Raw genomic sequence first — 25,766 nt, forward strand, 5'->3', positions numbered from 1 at the left:
GTACAATATTTCACCAATAATTTTTACTTCACGCACTTTTTATTCTGCCTTGCTTGTTTTAACTAAGTCTTCAGGTCAGAGTAATTTAAAACCAATAGTACCTTTTCTTCGCACCAAGAACCATCATGCTTTCCTGTGTTGTGCACGAAAACTACAAAAAGGGTTTCTATAACTGATCTGAATACACATTTCGAGCTAGGAAACAACTGTGTTGTTCTATTTATATTATATGGACTGATTACTTCATTTTTTTAAGTAATTTTTTTATTGAAAGCATGATTGCCACATTTTAGCAGCAATGTGTTTCTTTTGCCTAGCATTGGCAAAGTCAAAAGGTTACGCTTGTGAAAGTTATTGGTTCTACCAATACTATTTTTCCTCTCAGATAACCACTGCAGACCTCTTTCATGGCATTTGTGGCAGCCGTGGAAGCACGCCTATCTACTGCATCCATCTTTGATTGCATTTTCTTATGCTTTAAGAAAAAAGGCCCTCCCCGTCCCCCAAGAGAATTCACTCGATGCACAGGATAGATGGAGTACATTAAAGCTAAGCTTAAACAAGCATTGGCAAAGCCAATATGTCTCGCCTATACAAGACTTATTGGCTTCGGCAATGTGTTTTTGTCATGTTGTACACCAGTGTGGCTGCTGTTCAGCATGGCTAAAAGTTAGTTACGTGGAGTTCGTAGAGTGAAGTGGGGGAGTAGAGTGCCCTAGAGGGGAGAAGATTGTCTAAGAGTGGATTTGCTGGAGTACAGTGCCACAGAATGGAGTAAGGGGAACAGAGTATCGTAGAGTTGAGGGGAGTAAAATTCATTGGTTCAGTGAAAGAGAGTGTTCCAGAGTGCAGTGGCGTACTGTAGAGTGACAGTGGGCGAAACAGGGTGGAGTGGATTGAGGTAGAGGGGTGGATTAGATTGGACTGCAGTGGGCTGGATTGGATTGGGGCGGATTGGCATGGGGCAGATTATTTTGGATGTGAGTGGGGCAGTTTGTTTTGGATGGGAGTGGGCAAGATTGGAGTGGAGCAGATTTCTGGGGATTGCATCAGATTGTTTTAGATTGTAGAGGGGTAGATTGGTTTGGATTGAGTGGGGCAGACTATTTTGGGTTGGACTGGGGCAGATTGTTTTGGACTGGAGTGGGGCAGATTGTTATGGATTGGAGTGGGGCAGATTGTTTTGGAGTAGGGCGGATTGTTTGGATTTAAGTGGGGCAGATTGGAGTGGTGTGGGTTGGGAGGACTGCAGTGTGGTAGATTTGAGTGGATTGGGGCGAGTTAGATGGACTTGATTATTCTGGAGTGGCTAGGACTGAGTAGGGTGGATTGGATTGAGTGGATTGGTGTGAGATGGGGTGGATTGGCAGGCATTGGAGTGGGGCAGATTGGATTGAAGTGGGGGGATTGGTGTGTAGTGCACGGCATAAAATAGAAAATTACACATAAGAAAAAAACAATGCCGCTTTGCATTATAGAACAAGAAAATCTTCACATTTTGAGAACAGCACTCACGAGCATGAAACAAAACACAAGCGCACAGTAAGAAAAGAAAAACTGGCAAAATAAAAGAAAGTTAACTATTGAAAATAAATTAAGCAATTTTGTTTGTCCTGCTGAGCACGTTCTTGCCAGTCACACGCCTTCTGTTTGCAGGGCACTTTAAGTTAAAAGGAACAAAACAGCACCTCAATTATTTCGGGCGCAGCAGACGGGCACTGATTAAGTTGAATCAATCAATGCCTGGTCCCTGCTTCAACGGAAATGATATTAGGCCTGCAGTGACCAGTTATGAGGCTGTAAAGAAGAGTGCCATTCAAGCCAACAAATTGTAAGCAACGGGGCGGGCCTCAAGCACTTTTTGCTAAAAGTGTTTCGCCAGCGATACGCATGCGCTAGCGCATTCTATCAAAGGCTCGACCCTAAAAAGACCAACATTTTACTGAGTCCCTTTTAACTATATTAAAAATATATATATTTATTTTTTGGTTTCTTGTAGTTCTGCTGAAAAATCTGCTCAAACTGCTTCGGGTTTCGCTTTGCAAGGGCCTCCTTTGAATACATTAATGCTATCATCACTATAAGATGCAGTTTCACATTACCTTTTCTTGTTCCTCTGTTGCTCTGCTATTTGTTCCATCAACTCTTGCCTGTACTTCTCTTTTTTCCTCTGTTGAGCTGGTCCTCTGTCTTGTCCTCCTAAAGCATGGGTACAAGAAGCATGCCGAATAAGACATTATGAACTTTGCATGGATACATTAAATCGAACCGCCCTTTAAATGTACTAGTATTTACTTCTGTGTGTACAGCAAATAGCCTCGGTTTGGGAACCGTGCATCAAAACAGGTCACAAGGAAAAAACTAAGAATTGTAGAAAGAAATATACACAATCACACAGAGGTAGCCTAGAGTTTTGCACATTATGGGAAAGGGGCAGTTCTCTGGGACGCATGTTGTGTTCACAAGGAGGAATGAGAAAAAACTAAAACCAGTCTTGTAAGTTATTGCATGAACAGGAACACAACGCTATTTCAGGTTTTCACTGAAGAAAAACAGTATTGTGGGAGTTGTTCTGGTTTATGTCACTGTTACTAACTAAACTAAAAAGTGAAATCCCTGCCAGGTAAATAGTCTCAGTCATATCAAGCAATACAGTAATTACCAAAACAGGCCAAAGATCTCTATGCAAATCTTGAGGGAGAAACTAGGAGAAAAAAGGAGAAAGTGTGTGTGTGTGTGGCGAGGCACAGGCTGTGTTTGTGAGCTGTGCTGCATGCGGTTTGTCTGTGAGAGAAGTTTGCACTGCTGTATGTCTTGTTCTTAATCCAGAAAGGTGCAGCTCTCCAAGCCCAGAATTCATGTCTGTGCCTCTGACCAAAATTAGTACCAAATCATGTCGGAGAGAACAAGAACTAGAGTGTAGCTAAGAGAGAGGGGGGGGGTGGTGTGTGTGTGTGGGTGTGGTGTGTGGTGTGTGTGTTTTTTTTTTTTACTATCCTTGTGGGGACTTTGGTGTGATAACACACTCACACTGTTGGGACGTGAGTGCACTGTGTCCCCACAAGGCAATGTCTTATTAACAATAAAAAAATTGGCTTCAGGTACATCTGTGTCAATTTTTACAACTTTAAAAAAAATTGCCTTGTGGGGACCTGTGTTTCATCAAGTGTGTTTATATTTGTGCTCAACTCTGCCCCTGTAGACAGTTAGTGGTACTGCAGTCTTAAACACACTTTGCATTTAAACACACTTTGCTCACCAGAACCTCATGCTAATAGCAGAAAGGACAGATATTTCAAAGGGAATGTTGCATATTCCTGTATTTATTCAAATATTTTCATGAAAATTTGCATTTTTTCTATTTATTAAAATATAAATTCTATTTATATAAAGCTATTTACTTTAGACTTTTTGTGTCAGAAAATTGTTTGTGGTTTTAAAAATATTGCTAAAAGCAATTTGGGTCATTTTTTAAACCCAGAATACTTCACTATTGCCTTATGATCCTTATCTGCAATTAAGGAATGATGGTGCACTGCACTGAGATGGGATGTAAACTGATCTGATCGTTTTTGGTAAATACCCTTGAGGCATCAATGTATATGGTCGATTTCAATGCCTGTATGAGGAATTCAGAGTTTTATTTTGCTTTGCCTTTGTTCACATACTAATATGCACAATGGGATAAGTTCTGTTAGGTGATGGCTAGATGAGTGAGTGAGTAGTGCTGCATTGTGCGAAGGGCTACGTTCTTGGCAGAGAGTGAACGGAAGCAATGGTATGCCCGCAGCATGGGGATTTTTAACAGAAGAGGGATGTTCTAATTAAATTAGTGAACTTCTTAAATGGTAAATTCAAATATCACAATAATATTTATTCTGAATGATTTAATTAAAGAGCAGAATAATAGGCAAAGAATAGAGTGTGCACCAGAAATGTGACTTGGGACAGTGTGGGATGCATGATTTGCCATTGTGCCAAGTTGTTTGATACCTTTTCAGTAGGTCAGCGCACCCGAACATATTCCTGCCTTTACATGTATATGTTAGAATTGTGAAAATTATGGGTTTCTTTTGTAGGAACTGGTTTGATTACATGCACTTATACAAAATAGGATGAAAAGATGTTGATTGGCTGAGTACACCACATTTATGTACAGCCAGACTACAAAAATGCACTGCATTGTCATGATGACATATTTATACACAGAAGCCAAGCCATAGAGAAAATTTGATTCTTACGATGCACTTTCAAATGTCACCTTGTATTAAAATAGGCAATTATTTAACTAAGTTACTGTTTGCTTAGCGACTGAGACTGGCGCACAATCAGGCTGCCTACAGCCATACACACACCATTCCACCATAGTGCACAGGTGTCTGTGTCATGTCTAGCATTAATTTATTACTGGAAGGCAACCCTTCCAGTACGAAATGCTTTGCTTAGACAAACTTTACAAATTTTCCCTCTTTAGATGTGTGCTGCACTATAAAGGTTTTGAAAAATAAAAACATTCCTCTTTTTAACCCCGTCCTCGAAGATGCATTATTTTATTTTGGGCAAACCCCTCCCTAATATTGATAGTAGATAGGGTTTTACATAAAAAAAGACATGGGTGGTTGCAAGCAAATGTCCATGTACTACCCATGGCATTTTCCCTTGATGCAAAGTGATGCAAAGTGATGCAAAACACTGCATTGCATTACTTACAGGAAAATTTCCAGCGCAAATAGCATTTTGATCAGGACAGTAAATTCAAAATAAATATTTTGTACTGAATTGCATCACTTTTGTGAAGCAAACCCAGTGCAAAATGTTGGGACATCTGCCTGTGTCTTTAAAAAGCAGCAAAGTCGATTTATGTTTTAAAAATCCTACCCAGACTTAATAAATAAAATTAAAGGAACTAATAAGGGCAACATTTCCCTCCAGATATCTTTTTCATGTTGCAAATTAGTCACAAACAGTAACTACTTAACCATGTCAGAATAAATGTAAATAGCACTGCTTTAGAAATCGAGATTTGTAAACATTTTAAGTCACTTTTGTCGTTGGGTTCTTCCTCCTACACATTTATTGATTATCTTTCCAAATGCATTTATGTTTCATAACAACCATAACCTAAAATATCAAAATAAAAACAAATTACAAACAAATGCTGTCTTGGTGGTGCACTCAATCTGTCATTTAAAAGATGGTTAAAACTGATCCCTGAGTAGAAGAATGCTGTTTCTTATTAATTGCAAAAATGTTATTTCTTCTCAGGCAGCAAAGTAGACAGACAGTACAGCACTGATGTTTTCATTGAGATAAAGCACTGCAAACTCAAGTGATTTTGTTAAGTAGTAGACTACTTTGAGAATATTGGTCGTTTCGTTTAGTCAGTTTCACAAATAATAATCATTAGAATGGTATGGTAGCTCAGTGTTTGAACATGCGCTCGAGATATTCTAATGTAAAGTGTGCATTTTAAAGTTTACATGTGTGGCAGGGTGGACTCAACCTTTTCCCCTTTATACCATTGACTTAGGCCGTGCAGTCATGTTTCATAACAGTGCTGAGAGCTGGATGCACTTTGGGTAAATATCTATTAAAAAAAGGTATTAGTATTATGTGATAAAGTTATATTTCAAAATGCATTGCTCCTTGTAAACCGAGGCAGAGACTGACCAAATTTTGAAAACCAAAAACTGGGGCACACCATAAACATAAAAGGAGAGCTAAGATTTAGCAATGACCCTGGGCACAGAATGGATTTCTGGGTAACACTCACCAATTTAGAAAACGGATGACATAGAGGCACTAAGCATAAATGAAATGTAACTTTTACACACCATATCATATTTAATGACAATTTCTTATAAAGGCTACTAATTAATCTTGCCCTGGTGCACGTTAATACATGCCTTCCTGTGTGCTACGTTGACCATCTTTGAAAACCAGGACATGTGCTGAATTCATAGATATTTGCCAGGACAGATGCTAAAAAACGAGAACCGTCTTGGCAAATGTGGGATTTCTGGGCACCATACCTTACCTGCACTGATGTTTCATACAAACTGAGTGTAGTTCCATTTTGCATACACATTCTTATCTATAATAGATGCCAAACCCTTCACTTTCAACATTAGAAAACACATTGGACATGCATGTCCAAATGTAAAATATAACTGTTTTATTATGGTTCATAGCCTCAATGGACTGTCCGTAAAATGTTGCAGTTTGTCATAGATGCTGGTGCATAGATGCTGGTGTTTGCCCATTTTAGACATTGGTTTCTTACATAAGAGACAGCACCACAGGCTGCCTCCATTGCTAATGTATTACCAATGTAGAAACAGGAATTAATGACACAGTCCACAAAAATATGGCAACTTAAGCTGGGCTCCAGGCACACAATCTTTTGTAGGAAGTTGTTGATGTTTGGAAAAGTAGAGTTGCAAAATAATGTTGAGACAGTCTGTACTAGAGAGTAGGCCTGAACAAAATATTTGTTATGTTGGAGTAATTTTTCCTTCATTTAGCTTTATGCTTTTTACCGGAATGCCTGAAATTAGGCCATTATGAGACTTTGTGTTATTTTCCATTTATTAGGGGAGAAAAATCCTATTGTGGGAGTACTGGAATAACATGAACAAATAGAAAGAGAGCAGCTGCTGCTCGAGTCATGTGCAATGTGCATGTCAAAGTGGACATGAGGATGCATTTCACACTAAAAGACAGCACTAAATACTGGTTTTACAGCTCATGTAATTGTGCATAATTTCGCATTATTTTCCAGAAAGTCCTCATAATTATGCAAATGGAAATTATGTGAACTTCACACACCTCTACCACAAGGGCAAGGCATCCAGCAGGAAAAATATAACTTCCTGACAATACAAACCAGGCTGCAGCCCGGTAGTTAGCTCCAGCTTCAGCCCTTAAGCCCAGGTGAGACTATTTCCCTGTGCCCAGCTCAAAACTGCAGTCCTATGCCTACCTGAGACTGCAGGACTGTTTACAGCTCAGACTGCTTGCCTGTGTCCAGTTGAGGCTGCAGGCTTCTGGCCAGCTTCATTATCCGTCCTGTTCCCAGCTCTGACTTTTTTCTGTGCGAAGCTGAGACTGTAGATCTATGCTCAGCTCAGACTTCATTCCCATGCCCAGCCCTGACTACAGGTCTGTGTCCAACTCTGACTGTGGCCGCACACCAAACTCTTACTGTAGACCTGCACCCTTTGCAGACTGCAGACCTCTTAGCAAACTGAAACTGCAGGTCTGTGCCAAGAAGAAACTGCAGGCCTGTGCCCAGATCAGACTTCATGCCTGTGCCTAGCTCTAGCTACAAGTCTGTGTGTAGCTCTGACTGAGGCTCTGTGGCAAGATCAAACAGCAAGCCCAGTGCGTATCTTTGACTGCAGACCTGTACCCAGCTCATCCTGCAGCCCTACGTTGAACTGAGACTTCAGGCCCTTGACCAACTCAGATTGCATACTCGTGACTAGGTCAGACTGAAGATCTGTGCCCAGGTCAAATACCAGCCCAGTTTCAAATTAATAATGCAAGCCTGTGCCCGGCTGAGACAGAAACTCTTTGCTCAGCTGAGGAATCAAACGTTAAACACCTTTTTAATTTTTATGAGTTTTAAATTGCTGGATCTGTGGGTGTGAGAAGACTAGTGATATGCCCATGCCCAGAATACAAACTAGAAAACTAGACTGAACTGACTACTTCTATGTTGCCTGCAATAAACTGGGAGAATAATTGAAGGATTGGAGAAGTACAGCTCATTTCCAGTTAAAAAGGTCCAGTTTTCTGAATACAGACTCATATTTGCTATTCTTAATAAGCGTGCTTGTGGTGCTAGTGTGGAGAACGAGTTATTGACCTCTGTCTGCAGAAGTCACCGAAATGATTGCCTTTGCCTTCAATAGGTCTTAGCGTCTGCCTGTAGTGATCTCGCGACTTTCAGTAAAGATGTCTGCTGATACTGAAGTCACATATTGTGCACTATCAACCAAATTTGAAAGAATAATTGAATTTGAATTAACATAAAAAGTGCCACTCTATGTCACATTCATACAAAGGTAGAAAGAACCTGTCTTTCAGGCAAATTATTTACTAGTGCATCCGGTGCAGTTGCACAGTATGCACTAGAGCATGGGTACTCACAAACTTTCTCTCGGGTGCCAAATTTACAGTGTGGTTTGTGGCTGAGGGCCGCACCGGTGGGGGCGGGGGCAGTGGGGGAGGGGGCGGGTCTAGAGCAAAAAAAAACTATGACCATGAGGTTGAACACAGGCCCCTGCAGCGGACACCCTCATCCACTGTGCCACCAGACCCGGCATTCACACATCTGTCTGTCTGTCTGTCTGTCTGTCTCTCTCTCTCTCTCTCTCTCTCTCTCTCTCTCTCTCTCTCCCTCTCTGTCTCCTCCCTCCCTCTGTGTGTCTCCCTCCCTCTGTGTGTCTCCCTCCCTCTGTGTGTCTCCCTCCCTCTCTCCGTCTTCCTCCCTCACTCCGCCTCCCTCCCTCTCTCTGTCTCCCTCCCTCTCTCTGTCTCCCTCCCTCTCTCTGTCTCCCTCCCTCTCTCTGTCTCCCTCCCTCTCTCTGTCTCCCTCCCTCTCTCCGTCTCCCTCCCTCCCTCTCTCCGTCTCCCTCCCTCCCTCTCTCCGTCCGTCTCCCTCCCTCTCCCTGTCTCCCTCCCTCCCTCTCTCCGTCTCCCTCCCTCCCTCTCTCCGTCCGTCTCCCTCCCTCCCTCTCTCCGTCCGTCTCCCTCCCTCTCCCTGTCTCCCTCCCTCTCCCTGTCTCCCTGTCTCCCTCACCTCCTCACTCCCTCCCTCTCCCTCCCTCCCTCACCTCCTCACTCCCTCCCTCTCCCTCCCTCCCTCTCCGTCTCCCTCCCTCTCCGTCTCCATCCCTCCCTCTCCATCCCTCCCTCTGTCTCCCTCCGTCTGTCTCCCTCCTTCTGTCTCCCTCCTTCTGTCTCCCTCCTTCTGTCTCCCTCCTTCTGTCTCCCTCCTTCTGTCTCCCTCCTTCTGTCTCCCTCTCTCTGTCTCCCTCTCTCTGTCTCCCTCCCTCTCTCCGTCTCCCTCCCTCCCTCTCCGTCTCCCTCCCTCCCTCTCCGTCTCCCTCCCTCTCTCTCCGTCTCCCTCCATCTCTCTCCGTCTCCCTCCCTCTGTTGCCCTCCCTCCCTCTCTCGGTCTCCCTCCCTCCCTCTGTGCGTCTCCCTCCCTCTGTGCGTCTCCCTCCCTCTGTGCGTCTCCCTCCCTCTGTGCGTCTCCCTCCCTCTGTGCGTCTCCCTCCCTCTGTGCGTCTCCCTCCCTCTGTGCGTCTCCCTCCCTCTGTGCGTCTCCCTCCCTCTGTCCGTCTCCCTCCCTCTCTCCGTCTCCCTCCCTCTCTCCGTCTCCCTCCCTCTCTCCGTCTCCCTCCCTCTCTCCGTCTCCCTCCCTCTCTCCGTCTCCCTCCCTCTCTCCGCCTCCCTCCCTCTCTCTGCCTCCCTCCCTCTCTCCGTCTCCTCCCTCCCTCTCTCCGTCTCTCTCCCTCCCTCTCTCTCTCCGTCTCTCTCCCTCTCTGTCTCCGTCTCCCTCCCTCGGTGTGTCTCCCTCCCTCGGTGTGTCTCCCTCCCTCTGTGTGTCTCCCTCCCTCTGTGTGTCTCCCTCCCTCTCTCCGTCTCCTTCCCTCTCTACGTCTCCCTCCCTCTCTCCGTCTCCCTCCCTCTCTCCGTCTCCCTCCCTCTCTCCGTCTCCCTCCCTCCCTCCGTCTCCCTCCCTCCGTCTCCCGCCCTCTCTCCGTCTCCCGCCCTCTCTCTGTCTCCCGCCCTCCCTCTGTCTCCCTCCCTCCCTCTGTGCGTCTCCCTCCCTCTGTGCGTCTCCCTCCCTCTGTGCGTCTCCCTCCCTCTGTGCGTCTCCCTCCCTCTGTGCGTCTCCCTCCCTCTCTCCGTCTCCCTCCCTCTCTCCGTCTCCCTCCCTCTCTCCGTCTCCCTCCCTCTCTCCGTCTCCCTCCCTCTCTCCGTCTCCCTCCCTCTCTCCGTCTCCCTCCCTCTCTCTGTCTCCCTCCCTCTCTCTGTCTCCCTCCCTCTCTCCGTCTCCCTCCCTCCCTCTCTCCGTCTCCCTCCCTCCCTCTCTCCGTCCGTCTCCCTCCCTCTCCCTCCCTCCCTCCCTCTCTCCGTCTCCCTCCCTCCCTCTCTCCGTCTCTCTCCCTCTCCCTGTCTCCCTGTCTCCCTCACCTCCTCACTCCCTCCCTCTCCCTCCCTCCCACTCCGTCTCCCTCCCTCTCCGTCTCCCTCCCTCTCCGTCTCCCTCCCTCCCTCTCCGTCCCTCCCTCTGTCTCCCTCCGTCTGTCTCCCTCCTTCTGTCTCCCTCCTTCTGTCTCCCTCCTTCTGTCTCCATCACTCTGTCTCCCTCACTCTGTCTCCCTCCCTCTGTCTCCCTCCCTCTGTGCGTCTCCCTCCCTCTGTGCGTCTCCCTCCCTCTGTGCGTCTCCCTCCCTCTGTGTCTCCCTCCCTCTGTGTCTCCCTCCCTCTGTGTCTCCCTCCCTCTCCGTCTCCCTCCCTCTCCGTCTCCCTCCCTCTCCGTCTCCCTCCCTCTCCGTCTCCCTCCCTCCCTCTGTCTCCCTCCGTCTGTCTCCCTCCTTCTGTCTCCCTCCTTCTGTCTCCCTCCTTCTGTCTCCCTCACTCTGTCTCCCTCACTCTGTCTCCCTCACTCTGTCTCCCTCACTCTGTCTCCCTCACTCTGTCTCCCTCACTCTGTCTCCCTCACTCTGTCTCCCTCCCTCTGTGCGTCTCCCTCCCTCTGTGTCTCCCTCCCTCTGTGTCTCCCTCCCTCTCCGTCTCCCTCCCTCTCCGTCTCCCTCCCTCTCCGTCTCCCTCCCTCTCCGTCTCCCTCCCTCTCCGTCTCCCTCCCTCTCCGTCTCCCTCCCTCTCCGTCTCCCTCCCTCCCTCTCCGTCCCTCCCTCTCCGTCCCTCCCTCTGTCTCCCTCCGTCTGTCTCCCTCCTTCTGTCTCCCTCCTTCTGTCTCCCTCCTTCTGTCTCCCTCCTTCTGTCTCCCTCACTCTGTCTCCCTCACTCTGTCTCCCTCACTCTGTCTCCCTCACTCTGTCTCCCTCACTCTGTCTCCCTCACTCTGTCTCCCTCCCTCTGTGCGTCTCCCTCCCTCTGTGCGTCTCCCTCCCTCTGTGCATCTCCCTCCCTCTGTGCGTCTCCCTCCCTCTGTGCGTCTCCCTCCCTCTGTGTCTCCCTCCCTCTCTCCGTCTCCCTCCCTCTCTCCGTCTCCCTCCCTCTCTCCGTCTCCCTCCCTCTCTCCGTCTCCCTCCCTCTCTCCGCCTCCCTCCCTCTCTCTGCCTCCCTCCCTCTCTCCGTCTCCCTCCCTCTCTCCGTCTCCTCCCTCCCTCTCTCCGTCTCTCTCCCTCTCTGTCTCCCTCCCTCCCTCTGTGTGTCTCCCTCCCTCGGTGTGTCTCCCTCCCTCGGTGTGTCTCCCTCCCTCTGTGTGTCTCCCTCCCTCTGTGTGTCTCCCTCCCTCTCTCCGTCTCCTTCCCTCTCTACGTCTCCCTCCCTCTCTCCGTCTCCCTCCCTCTCTCCGTCTCCCTCCCTCCCTCCGTCTCCCGCCCTCTCTCCGTCTCCCGCCCTCCCTCTGTCTCCCTCCCTCCCTCTGTGCGTCTCCCTCCCTCTGTGCGTCTCCCTCCCTCTGTGCGTCTCCCTCCCTCTCTCCGTCTCCCTCCCTCTCTCCGTCTCCCTCCCTCTCTCCGTCTCCCTCCCTCTCTCCGTCTCCCTCCCTCTCTCCCTCTCTCCGTCTCCCTCCCTCTCTCCGTCTCCCTCCCTCTCTCCGTCTCCCTCCCTCTCTCCGTCTCCCTCCCTCTCTCCGCCTCCCTCCCTCTCTCTGCCTCCCTCCCTCTCTCCGCCTCCCTCCCTCTCTCCGCCTCCCTCCCTCTCTCCGTCGCCTCCCTCTCTCTCTCCGTCTCTCTCCGTCTCCGTCTCTCTCCCTCTCTGTCTCCCTCCCTCACGGTCTCCGTCTCCCTCCCTCTGTGTGTCTCCCTCCCTCTCCGTCTCCTTCCCTCTCTCCGTCTCCCTCCCTCTCTCCGTCTCCCTCCCTCCCTCTGTCTCCCTCCCTTAGTCTCCCGCCCTCTCTCTGTCTCCCGCCCTCTTTCCGTCTCCCTCCCTCTCTGTGTCTCCCTCCCTCTGTCTCCCTCCCTGTGTCCTCCTCCCTGTGTCTTCCTCCCTCTCTGTGTCTTCCTCCCTCTCTGTGTCTCCCTCCCTCGGTGTGTCTCCCTCCCTCGGTGTGTCTCCCTCCCTCGGTGTGTCTCCCTCCCTCGGTGTGTCTCCCTCCCTCTGTGTGTCTCCCTCCCTCTGTGTGTCTCCCTCCCTCTGTCTCGCTCCCTCTGTCTCGCTCCCTCTGTCTCGCTCCCTCTGTTTCGCTCCCTCTGTCTCGCTCCCTCTGTCTCGCTCCCTCTGTCTCGCTCCCTCTGTCTCGCTCCCTCTGTCTCGCTCCCTCTGTGTCTCCCTCCCTCTGTGTCTCCCTCCCTCTGTGTCTCCCTCCCTCCGTCTCCCTCCCAATCACTGTTTGTCTTCCTCTCTCTCTGTCTCAATCACTGTTTGTCTCCCTCTCTCTGTCTCCCTCCCTCCCTCTCCCTCTGTTCTCCCTCTCCCTCCCTCCGTCTCCCTGTCTCCCTCTCTCTGTCTCCCTCCCTCCCTCTCCCTCTGTTCTCCCTCTCCCTCCCTCCGTCTCCCTGTCTCCCTCTCTCTGTCTTCCTGTCTCTGTCTTCCCCCTCTCCCTCTCTCTCTCCCTCCCTCTGTCTTCCTCCCTCTCTCGCACTCTGTCTTTCTCCAGCTGTCACCTCACCCCCTGTTCTCACTCCCTGCTGCCCTCCGTCACCTCACCCTGCTGTCCTCATCACCCTCTGTCATCTCACTTCACGCTGAGACAGCTTCCCGGGAACACACACAGCCGCCGCACCCAAGTACTTAACAGGCCTTTTAAAGACCATTCACTTGTTAATGAGGCGTTGTTGTATTTCACCTCTTCTTAGTGCCCCTGCATCTCCACTCAATCAGAGTGGAGATGCAGGGGCGCTAAGAAGAGGTGAAATACAACAAAGCCTCATTAACAAGTGAATGGTCTTTAAAAGAATCGCCCGGGCCCCCATAGCTCCGCGCTGCTACAACCGGCGATATCAAAAAAACACAGGTATGATGTCTGCAAGGTCCGCCGGCCGCCAAGGAAGGCTTGCCAGGCCGCTGGTGGCCCGCGGGCCGCACTATGAGTACCCGTGCACTAGAGTTATAGCTGCCTTTTACACCCCAATCAACAGATAAGTGGACAGATTCTGTCCATATATCAGGGTCCATGGGACCCTTATAATGCCACTGGAATATTTGCTCAGCATCCCAAGTGCACGTTTATATTAAATTTTTCAAAGCTGTTGTAAAATGCTTGGGAGGAAGGCTAGTGTTCTTGCCAGGAACTACTAAACACACCCCTTCCTGCCCCAACTCAAAAGCAGAATAAACAGAAGCTTAACTATTGTCACATTTCATGGTTTTTGATGAGACCTGCTGGGGAAATATAACAATGAATGGTATAGCATACCATATACTTCCGTTTTCCGTGGGTTCCTGATATTCACAGGCTTGTAGATAAAACAACACTGGAGTATGTGTACATTTGTTCACAGTGTCGTACAACTTTCATTTCTTTACACAACAAAGAGAAGTGAATTTAGAAAGTAATTGCATCAAAGAGCAAGGCAATGAAAGCGATATTACTCCATTTTCTGGTCGACATGAAGTTTATCATAAACCACTATAGCAATACTGCAGTGAAAACTATCATGACAAACCTTTATCACTAAGGCATCAAACTGGAGGATTGAAGACGTTCGGAACTGGCAGTAAAAAGTAAAAGGTTGGTGTTGCTACACAACATGGCAATATCAAGCATATATGATCATTCATCTTTTACCAAAAACACTTAGGAATTATTTTTTGTTTGAAATTTAAATCGTGGGAGCTCATCAAAAGGAAAAAACAACTCTGCTCTATGCATTTGGGTGGAGGAAGGCCTTGTGTGACTAGGAATAATGCAGTAACATGTCTTAATGTTACTTCCACACACTCTGGGTTGCACAGTGTCAAAAGCATTGTGCATCTGCGCTAGGTTTCACTTCCAAGTTTCACCCGTAGGAAACGCTGATTTGTAGGCCCAGATTTTCAAAGAGTTGACCCAACGCAAGACAGCAAGCAAAGTTGCTCACTTGCATTGCATGAACTGGAGAGAGCAGAACTGCTCCATATCTATGAAGAAGTGGCTATCTTGACAAAACATTTGCTTGCCCTTGCCATTGATCTCATCACAATACCATCATATGGCCATGTTGCCTATTTGGGCAGAGGATAAGGTAGTCTTATTGATTGAATTGCTCTTCCAATGCATCACAATGATAAGGTCACAAAATTTCAAATATTAAAGAATGGCCTCAGTGACCATAATCCTATGGTAATTTCCTTGGAACTGGGAAAGGTAGCGCACCACTGTCAAGCTGTTATCGCTCCAATTGTTTTAACCAAAAAAAAGGATTCCTTCGTAAATGGGTCACATTGAATACATAGTGCTTGCTAGAAGACCTTGTTGAGAAAAATAGAAAAGCACTGAGGGATTGTTTGGACAAGAAGCTGGATCATCTCACATGTTGGGAGCTTTCAATGGGATTTGCCATACCATCAAAGAGCTCTTGATGACAGATACAAAGGCTAAGCAAGACCCAAAAGATGGTTTGACAATGCCTGTTCCTCTGCTCACAAATCACTTATTAACACCTTGAAGCGGGTACCTAGAGACAGAGAGGAGGTAAGGGTATGCAGATGGAACAATAGGCAAGCCATTCTGAAAAGGAAGATGAGAATTAGACAAGAAGCCTGGAAGAACTTGCATGCGGCCAGCATAAAAAAATTATACTGTCTATTTTGGAAGACAATCAATGCCCCCTATTTCTGTGACAGTCATAACACCTCACTGGACTCAACTAAATCTCCCAATAAATGGGTTGAGCACTTCTCCACGTTATATGATGACCATGATGATCCCAATAGTGATCAGGGTTTGCAAGAGTTGATTTTCAAGTCTCCTGTTTGGTTCTACCAACCTTTATCAGAGATGAGGTCAGAGCTGCAACTAAGCAGAGTAAGACGAATAAAGCTCTCGGACCGGATGGAGTACCTATGGACATATTAAGTATTAATATCGATCTTCGGGCCCCACTTATCATGAACATGCTAAGAAGAGCCACTGCCATTGGTCCACTTAAATCTTGGTCAAATTTTATTATCGTTCCCATCTTTAAAAAGAGCAACGGATCAGATCATCCTTGTTATCGCCCTATTTCCTTGATTGAGTCCACATGTGAGGTGTTAATATTGAAAAAGCGGATGTCAATATGAATAACAATACATTCATGTAGAAAACCAAAATCACATCTTTATTGACAAATTCACCTGTTGTGAACTCCTCGTCAACCCCGACTCAGAAATACATAGTTAGGCAGGCCCTGAGACCCTGGCCCGAGGTCACTAATTGACAGGTCACAGGTGGGGTGGCACATAACCAGCAGACAAACGTACAAACAAGAAATCACAGATCAATCCCACAGATAGGTGCAGTGGCACCACAATGATCCAAGGAGATTGGGACCAAAAAAGCACACACAACCGGAGGGGAGCTTGCATTCCCAAAACACCATAAAGGCAGAAGCCACATGAAGTTAGGAACACATGGCCAATCAGGGCACAACACACAAAACACACAGTTATCACATGCGCCTCATGCCGGACATCCGGACACATTAGTCACTGGCAGCATTTTGTCCACGCAAGGTCGAGGCCCACCTGGCTTCCTCATCCAATTAATTAATGTATGGCTCTAAAGACAGGTTCCCATTTCTTAACAACAACTAAAGATAGATTTCCTGGCCTTTTGCTAGCAGCGAAGGCAAGCCAGGGAGTTGGGGAAGCAAAGAGTGTCTATATTCCACTATTGACTACAGACCAGATGAAATCTTATCTATATTTTTCTCTACAGCACTCACAGAGAATATATTTAATATGGTTCAGATTTAATATAGTGCACTTACTGGTCTCATATCCTAGCAAAGTCTTTCATGAATCCAAGCTCATGTCATGTCCTTGTGACTCAAGCTCTCCCCAGAATACACTTAATTTCTTTTTCTTTTGCAAGTTATATGTTATTCCAACTGAAAGGTTTTTACCCCCATTCTTGAGGGCCCAAAATGTTAGGTTATGTTGGCTTGCTCTGCACCAACTACAGCTGCTATCATCTCAACACACCTGTTTGATGGTGTATACATTCATCTCTGTGGCTGTTAGACTGAGAAAAGTGGTGGGGAAGTTAACTGCATATTCTACTCCGGTTCTAAATATTAGAAGTGGCTATACTCCTTTCTACTGTATACAATTGTACTGTTTATGGACCTCTCAAACGTTCTACATTGCCCTTTGGACAATGTCAGACAAAAAAAAAAAAGATAAATATGTCAATAAAAAATATACATATATAAACTGATCTTAACTACAAAAATGTTATGTGCACTTACTGATATTCTTCAATATCATTGTTTTCATACAAATATATATGCACACTCTTTCTTGGGTGCCTTCTAAAAGCTGGCAATCATTTTCTTGTTTATAGTGACAATCACTTTGCCTTGTGAAAACTTCATAGAACTTTGACATATAACATTGGGTTATCCATACTTTGAAATCAGAGCGGTGTTTTATGGGTAACAACCAAACAGGCATAGATAAAGAGGCGTAGAGCCTGTCTAGGCTTAGGAAGGAACTCACTGTCTGACATCTTTATGAATGGCATCCATGGTAGGTAATGAATGCACTGCAATGCAGAGACGGGGAAGCTGCCATGCCTTGAACCAGCAGCAAAGAAGAAGCTGTGTCAGACACAATACCAAGTGCTTCTTGTTTGATAACAGTAGAACAAGCTGCCATGTTGTGCATCCTGTATTTTCTCCAATACAGCAGTGCATTAAGGCACAGCCTTTTTGTGTGCATGCATAAGTCGCTGCTGCTGCTTTGTTGCTTTCGGTTTACTACAGGCTGAAGCAACAGGGTGAGGTGGTGCCGAGGGCTGGATATGTTTGTTAACACTATGGTGCAGTCGTCCAGGCTGCTACACTACCTTTTATCCTATGCGAATGTGTTAACACATTAAAACTAAAACAAAAGTAGTAGTTTTGGATTGCAGCTGAAAATACTGGCCAGACCTATAGGCTTTGCCAATGATTGTTGCATTCCAGGGCTTATTGTTCTGCATTGCGTTTGCAAAAGGTAAACTACAATTTACAGAACTTGAAGGATAATACTAGGGGGCAGATTTACAAGCCCCTTGCGTCACTTTTGCACCGTCGTTGCGTCACTTTTGTGAAGCAGCGGCAGCGTAAAAGTTGCGGCCCATTTACAACGTGACACATCTAGGGAGATGCGTCATGTTGTGAATCCCTGCGCCACATTAAACCTGCGTCAGGTTTAATGTGTGCAGGGTGGGCGTTCCGTTGCAGGAAACCCCGTAAAAGTGACGCAGTGAAATCTACAAGATTTCACTGAGTCACTTTTACGTCCATGCTGTGTCAAAACCCTGCGCCTGCTTGAAGCAGGCGTAAGGAGTGACGCAGCATGAGGCATACGGCGCCCCTGAGCATTGCTGGAGTTGCGTCGTGCTTGCGACACGACTCCAGCAATGCGTGACTTTTCCGTCAACAGATGTGTCAGAATTTCTGACGCCTCTGTCAATCCTTGCGCCATGGTGCGCCGTATTGTAAATACGGCACATCCACGGTGACGCAAGGATTTGGCATGTTGGCGCAGGGAAAGTGACACATCTCTACAGATGCGTCACTTTCTTGTAAATTTGTCCCTAGGAATTTATAGGCTACTCTATGAAAGCCCAGCATGTACCACTTAGCTTCCCAGCACAGAATAAAAGCCAAACATTATCAGAGAGAAAATTCAAACAATGGAAAAATTACAAGCACATCCAGAGCTTTCAAAGTGTGTTGTCACCCCTCACAGTAATGTATGTGTAGAGATTTTCTTTAAAAAATATATATATCTAGGGATTTGAGATGAGACATTTTCTATAGTATGCTCAGAATGTACAATTTTAATAAAAATGGGCTGCAGTCGATGTTTAAAATAATTTTTAAGACTGTAGTGAAAATACGCTTTTGGAAGACCTGAGACTGGGGGCCCCCTTTCTCCATCTCTGCATACAGGCGAGCATTGCACTTCCAAAGAGAAGAGCTCCATCAGTATTTCATTCTCTGAAGCAGCCCCTTCCCCCTCCTTTTGATGTGCGAGTGCCGGGCTTCTATTGTCATGCCTATAGCTGAGGAAGAGGTGCGAATGGAATGCGCGCTGTCCCGGGCAGCTCTGAATGTCAAAAGGCCTAGACCTTGACACTCCCAGCTCCTGCCGAGTCCTGTTCACCGAGTGGCACTGGTGTATGCGCTTTTCCATTGAGCAGCAGCACTCAACTATCTGGAGTCACTCCGACATTAGCACAGCCCACAAGTTAAAGCAAGCGGTTCTGCGGTGAATTTGTTTTTTCGAAAATGCAACCATTTATCATCCTTTAATTTATGTGAAAGTGCAAATGTCGAACATAAGAAATGTATGTTTTTATACGATGACTTTTTTTCCCAGAAGCAGTGGCAAAGTCCACAGTCCTGTCTTTAAACATACATTCATACACCGACGATGCCATTGTTTGAGCTATTTCAAAGTCAAGTATTTCAATATTTAGATCAGTTTCTATGAGGTTGTCAATGCTAAGTCCAATCGCTCTCCTAGAGGGCACATTTTATCAAAATAAACTATTGAGGTTGGAATGTAGGGTTGTTTTAAACTACAATAACATCAAACATTAGAAGATGAACATAATGAAGCACCATTCTCACTCTCACTCATTATTTCTTAAGTTCATGATGCCTTCTTAAGTAAGATTTTCAATTACAGGAATAAAAAGTGTCTGCCCTTACTGTTGTAATTATTTTGATCAAGCGTGTAGATTCCTTTTAAACACACCGCTGTCCCACTCTTGAAGTGCGCACAGAAAGTACAGATGCCAAATAATAAATAAGATTAATTTATTGCAAAATAAAATGCTATGCAACTTACTCACTTTTTAGCTGTAGTTCAAATGCGCATATGGCGAACTTTCAAATTCGGCCTTTGCAGCTCTCTGTTTTTCTTTGACTTGTTAGTAACTTTCAGATAAGGCAGAAAATGACGTGTCTGTGTGCCCCTCACAGCAGGAAGTAGTCATCATAATAAAGCCAATGTCGGAGTGCTTAACCCGTCAGAAGCTGCTTTAGACTACCTTCCCCCCTGCAGTAGCCCACACAAACATAGGCTTAAATGATCCTATTAGCATATCTATACCTAGCAGGCAGACACCATCACCCTCCAAGGCCAAGCACCTGTTTATCAGCTTGTGTTCGAAAAGTAAGGTTTAAAGCACTGAAAGGGCCTCAGAGTTCACGATTTTGATCTGTCCTGAAGAGTAAACTGTGAGCTGCATGGAGACGTCTGGCAGATGTTTATTCAGCGAAGTAAGCCATGTCAGGTAACTGCACTGTAACTTATGCTCCTGTATCTGTTAGAGAGGACACTGAGATTTATCAACGCTTTCAATCGATTTTTGTGTGCTGCTATCTCAATAATGCTATATTCACACAAGTATTGTTAGGAGGGTGTCTGATTTTGTGGAGCACCTATTTCAGGACTTCTACTTTAGGTTTATAAAATATGTTCGCTCATAACACATGCCTATTTTTGCATAATGGGGATGTGGGACAGTTTGTAAAACCACTGCTACTTCTGCATTAGTATTATTTCTGAGGAGGAAAGCTGGTTTTGACATCACACATGGGCAACCCTCGGGATAATAGCCACACTATTCCCCGAAATGGAGGTTTCATGAATGCAGGTTGTATTGGAAAGGCTGAGGAAATGCCTTAGAGGTGCTGGTGACTGGAGGCAGGAAAGTCCGGCAAATAACTGGAAGAGCTGTCTGCACATGCCATGCATGCGATCCACCCCACCACGAAAAGCTCTGAGGAATCGGTCCCGTCGTACTGGTGCAGAGGCAGTACAATCTGAGAGTACCCCACAGGCCAGAAGAAGTTATATGGAGGCTGTGATTATCAGAAATTATTTCAAAGTGCAACCAGAACAAAGCGAGGCAACATCACAGAGTGGGTATGCATCCAAGTAACAACCCTACCCCAGACTTTCTTTGGAGGAGGCGAGATCCTATGGAGCAACTCCTTGTGTGCATAGCTAAGTAGAGGCACAAGATTGGTCGCTGTTGGTGGAAAGATAGTGTGAGGATATGCACTTATGCACTTTACTCCCTGTACAGAATGAAGCAGTGGTATTTCTCCAAACGCACAGCTGCAGATTCCAACCATTAACATAACGTGCATTTGTAAAGAGCATTTCACCCTGAAGGGCTTCTTGGTGCTGAAAAAACACATGTTTATTGTTACCCAACCCAATGGTAGTATTCTATCAACCTTGGAAAAATAAAACACTGAGTGAACATGAAGTCAAACATAGATTCCTGTATTGGATGCATTTGTCCACAGTCACCAGACCAGCTAATTAGCAATTTCTACTTAGGTGTGTTATAGTACAATGACTCAATCACTTTCATTTTACAGTTCTCTGAACTATTCTGAACGCTCATTAACTCTGCTGGAAGTGTGCAATGTACGATCTATAATTGCTTTACCCCCCTTTATGGCATGAAAGACAGGCCAGTGTAGACGTTTAATGCAATGAAGTTCTTCCATGCTCTATATCTGCACATACTGGGATGCATGCACCTGCTAGGCTTTGAGGGACTTATGTATGCCTTCAAACCACTTGGGCATAGGTGTGTCAGTGTGTTGAATTTCCTTCTGTCTAAATAGATTCTGCAGCGCCAACTCCTGTTCTCTTCGGCAGTTGCTGAGGACAGAAGCATCAGACAGAAAGTTGGGCAACAACAAGGGCCTCCTCCAAAAATGGCAGATTTGACACACCATGCAAAAACTATCTTTGATCAAGGCAGCAGTACGTTCAGAAAAGGACAGCATTGAGGACACCACAGCAGAAGTAAGGTCATTCAAAATGGACATAATGTTTCAAGCCAGAATGGATGCCTCAGTAAAGAGACTGATAGCAGTTGAGAGTCAGCTGGATCAAATAAAGGGACGAGACTGAGGAATAAAACTCTGAGTTATGTGCATGAAAAATTGTTGACTTGGAGGACAGAAGCCAGTGGGATTACATTCACTTTCTGGGTATTTCAGAAGAGGAGGAATAATCTATCATATGGTGCTTCTCGCCAATTTGCAATGTAAATGAATCAACAAAAGAGGCGAGAGGGGGGGATTTGTATTTGTAGATTTCAAACATATTTCCTCCCAGTTTGGGTACTGAAAACCAGATGATATCACGTTTCATAGGATAATAGGGAAGATGTTATTCTTCCAGGTCCAAGAGATCCTATATTCAGGACACAATAACCCTCACCCACTTATGTGGCATGCTTTAGAGTATGGTCTCCATCCGAATGCAAGAGTCTCATCTTTAGGTTCAGATGGTGAGTAATAGTATTTCAAGAAAGTTTGACATAAAATGCTACTATGGCTCCCCTTTGATGAAGCTACATATATGACCACATAGGGACTTATAGGAGCCAAATGATGGTTTGAAAATAAACTATTTCAAAATGCTTTATCTTACATGTACCATTCACAGAAGTAGCTTACTTTAGTGTGGGATGCCTGATTTAGAACTGGGCTGAGTATTTATGGCCTGATGAATGCCACTGACTTTTTTTGGGCATTTGAAAATGGCAGAAGTATGTTGACTGCATGGTAGGATAGTAGGGACAAGAGACCCTTTATATCTAACCTTTTTCATTTTGATCTTACCATAAGGATCATTAATAAATACATTATTGGACACCTCCAAGTAATTTTAACTGCCTCCCAAGAGCCCCATAGTTACTCTGGCAGTACCTCCCAAAATAAAAGATCTCTAACAAGAGTTCATGGACATCGGAGCTTACTGGCATTTGATCATATGATCTACTTAACGAGGAGCACAGCCCGATTATAAAGCATACCACTTAAGTGTGTGCGAAGGCTGTTGCAAACTGAACATAGGATCTTTTGTACTTGGAAGCATAACCTATTCCCTATGATATTATACCATTACAATGTATCTGCTACAACAAGGGACCACAAAAATGGAGTTGGGAAAAACATTTGTCATTACGAGGTAAGTGTGGGTCATTGGTGGGTGTGAGCTACATACAGTTAGGGTTAAGGGATGGGTAGTTATAGGTGTAGTAAGGGGGTTTTAGGGTTCAGCGATGGGTGGTGATAATGGACAGTAAGGGGATGTTAGGGTTCAGGGGTGGATAGTGTTCAGATGTAGCAAGGGAGTTTAGGGCTCAGTGATCGGTACTGCATGTGCTAGTAAGGCATTTTTAGGGCTCAGGAGTTGTTACAGCACAATGATGGATAGTTCATAAAGGTATTAAGTAGCTTTAGGGCTCAAGTGTAAGTGATGTGTAGGGGTAGTAAAGATTTTTAGGGCTGTGGGGTAATAAGAAGCTTTTAGGGCTCCGGGATGGGTGGTGCATAGGGGTACTACAGAGGTTTTGAGACTTAGTGATAGGTAAACCTATGGGTAATAAGGAGTTACAGGGGCTCAGTGATGGGTGGTGCATAAATACAATAAATAGCCTTTAGGTCTCAGGGGTAGGTGGTGCATTAGGGTAGTAAGGACTTTTAACGTTTAGAGATGGGGACGCATGGGGAGGTAAAGAGTTTTTAGGGCTCAAGGATAGGTAGAGTGTAGGGTTAATAGGTGGCTTTTAGATTTCAAGAATGGGTAGTATATTGGGTATTAAGGTGTTTTTAGGGCTCAGAATGGGTGTTGTTGAGGGATAATAATAAGGTTGAAGGGTAGTAAAGGTTTTATTTTTACTTTTTAGAGAAGGTATGTTTTGAGGGGGTAGTAATTACATTGTAGGGTTATGGTTATGGCCTCACATTTTACATTACTCTTGACATGTGCTATGACATATTGATAACATCAATGGAACATCTGAAATGACATAATTGATAATAACATGGTGAATGGTTCTAGTTATAATTAAAGGCTCCCAGTTTTCAGTTTTTACGAATTTTTACAGATAAATACAGACATGAAACTGTGTTTCCTGTGTGTATTTATTTATAAAATAAAATAAAAAAAAAAAATGTGCTTCTTGTGAATGACTCTCCGTGCTGTCCTTCATGAATTCCAGGCCAACAGCTGGGCAGAAATACAGCATGGGAAGTTAAAAAAACAGATTGAGATTTCCTTAAATATAGGCATATAATAGCATATATTTGTACACAATGCTAATATTTACTTGTGGGTGTTTTGATATATTATATTTGGCTGCTTAATTTGCTAAAATGTAAAAAGCATCAAAGTATGCGTTCATATTTAGCTGTTAAAAAAATTTGGAAATATACAATTTTATGCCTCAATTTATTCTGAAAACACGCAACAAATATCGATAAATGCCAATTAGATGGCCAAAAAATAAATAACGATAAATACAGATGAAAATGTTAAAAAAATAAATACCATAAAACCGAGAGCCCTGGTTATAATTGCTTCAGTTAACTATGTCTTGAATTTCAGTGTTTGTTTTAGTTTAAAATGTAACATTTTAACTGACATTTTCAACTTACTATAACATCACTTTAACCTTTCTTTTTAATGAATATAAATAATTTTTTTATATACGTAGTTGTGGTTTACACTGTAATGGTAAATGTCACTGTGACGAAACAGCTGTGTTGTAAATGCAGTAGTTGTGGGTGTGTGGTAGGTATACTGCATGATGTGTGTGTTTGTTGTAGTACCCTATATTCTTCCCCGTTTTGCTATGGTACGTCATATCTTTTGGTTATCAATAACGATGTGAGTTTTCTCAACTCCTAACGGTTCAAAAGACTCACAGAATTAGGTCTTAAAGCAAGTGCCCCAAAATTTATAATAGCATGGTTTGTTACACATCAACATGGAAGGCATGCCATTTCCTAAGCAAAGAAGAACAGCCCTTTTCTGAACAAGAATGGAAGAATCTTCATAGCTACAAACTTTTCACGAGAGACTAACCAAAAAAATAAGCAGATTCCTAGCTATGCTCACTCAATTTAAGAAGTGGGCGTTGTCTACTGATTTCTAGAACGGCTCATGAAGGTGCTCATATAGATGAAACTAGATGACAAGAATAGCAACGTCCATAATTCAGAGGAGCTGGAGAGATTCTTGCATTCAGTGGAAGTGACAGACTGGGTGCTAATTCTAAGGAGTCCAACAGAGCCCCTGATGATGAGTGAGCACACCTTAATAGAAGAGGAGCTACTGTCAGAGAGAGTATGATTGGATACTGTTATGAGATGGTGGGCTAGGAATGACATGCCAAGGGGGTGTCTGACAAGTACAGTGAGTGATAAGTTTTGGTTCCCATCTGAAGGGCATTAACCCCTTCCCTGCTCATGACGGAACCGTTCCGTCATGAGCCACCGTTGCCGTGTGCTCATGACGGAACGGGTCCGTCATGACAATCCTGTCGGCGGCCGCTCCGCCTGCGCGGCGCTGTTTCCCCGCCTGTGCGGGGCGACAACGCAAATGGGCGGAGTCATGACGGAACCGTTCCGTCATGAGCACAGCTCAACTGTGGCTCATGACGGAGCGGCTCCGTCATGAGCACAGGCCCGCCGCGCTGCCCCCCTGCCCCCCCCAGCGCTGCAGCGGAATGTCCGCAGCAGCGAAGGGGTTAACTATATGTGTTGTTGTGTGTTTAACTATGAATGTGCATGTTACATTCTCATTTAAGTCACTATAGCCCAGTACAAATGCCGACTTGCCTGCAGGGAGTTGCCTTTTTATATTACACTGGGACATCCTTACTTTTCTATTTACATAGATAGTTGTTTATTTGCTTTCCTGCTTACCCATATGTGTATTCTGGGTGGACCTAGGCTGAGTATGTTATGCAGTTTACATGGCTAAGAGCCATCCCATGCAATATATATAGCAGCTGCATGGTGGGGTTTGTGGTTAAAGCTCACCTGAATAAAGTTAAAGTTTGGGAGAAATGTATCTCTTTTTCGCAGTTGGAATTTTAGATACTGTTGTAGCTATTTACTTCTCTTACACCATTTTCTGGAACATGCTCTAGATTGGCTTCAGATTCTTCTAGCTCATGGGTACTTGCAAAAAGTTTCCCAGGGGCCACAAAGTATGGTCTGTGGTGCAGCTATGGATAAGGTGAGCATCACGGCCGAACTGGGAACTGAAACCGGCCCTAGCAAACTGCTTGGCTGGCCCCCGGGAGGAGCCGAGCTGTTTGCCAGGGCCGGTTTCGGACGATTTTGTTTCAGGGGCCAATATTGCAGCTATGCTGCAAAACTGGCCCGGTAACAAAAATGGCCACCCAGGGGCCCAAAACCAGCCCAATCATGTCCTTATGCTGAAGCTCACTAACCTTAATATAAAGGATGTCAATGCACTGCCCAAGAGAGTAATGGGTCTCAATTTGCTTTAAGACACAAAATGTGAGGTGGGACTCCTGCAGGAGATGCACCGGTTTAAAAAGGACTGGGGGTTCCTTAAAGAGAAATGGTTTCTGAAACTGCTCTTCT

At 45.4% G+C, this 25,766-nt stretch overlaps 1 protein-coding gene across 5 annotated transcripts in view; it reads right to left on the reverse strand.

Moving 5' to 3' along the window:
- CSPP1 (centrosome and spindle pole associated protein 1) overlaps positions 1-25,766 on the reverse strand; it is a 1,290,317-nt gene that overhangs the window by 769,487 nt on the left and 495,064 nt on the right. For all 5 annotated transcript variants that reach the window (XM_085605499.1, XM_085605497.1, XM_085605498.1 and 2 more), the window contains one exon: positions 2,103-2,199. In XM_085605499.1, the coding sequence (XP_085461625.1) occupies positions 2,103-2,199 (97 nt within the window). The remainder of the gene's footprint in view (positions 1-2,102; positions 2,200-25,766) is intronic.

Source organism: Triturus cristatus, chromosome 5_1 (assembly GCF_964204655.1).
Source record: "Triturus cristatus chromosome 5_1, aTriCri1.1, whole genome shotgun sequence".
Classification (NCBI taxonomy): Eukaryota; Metazoa; Chordata; class Amphibia; order Caudata; family Salamandridae; genus Triturus; species Triturus cristatus.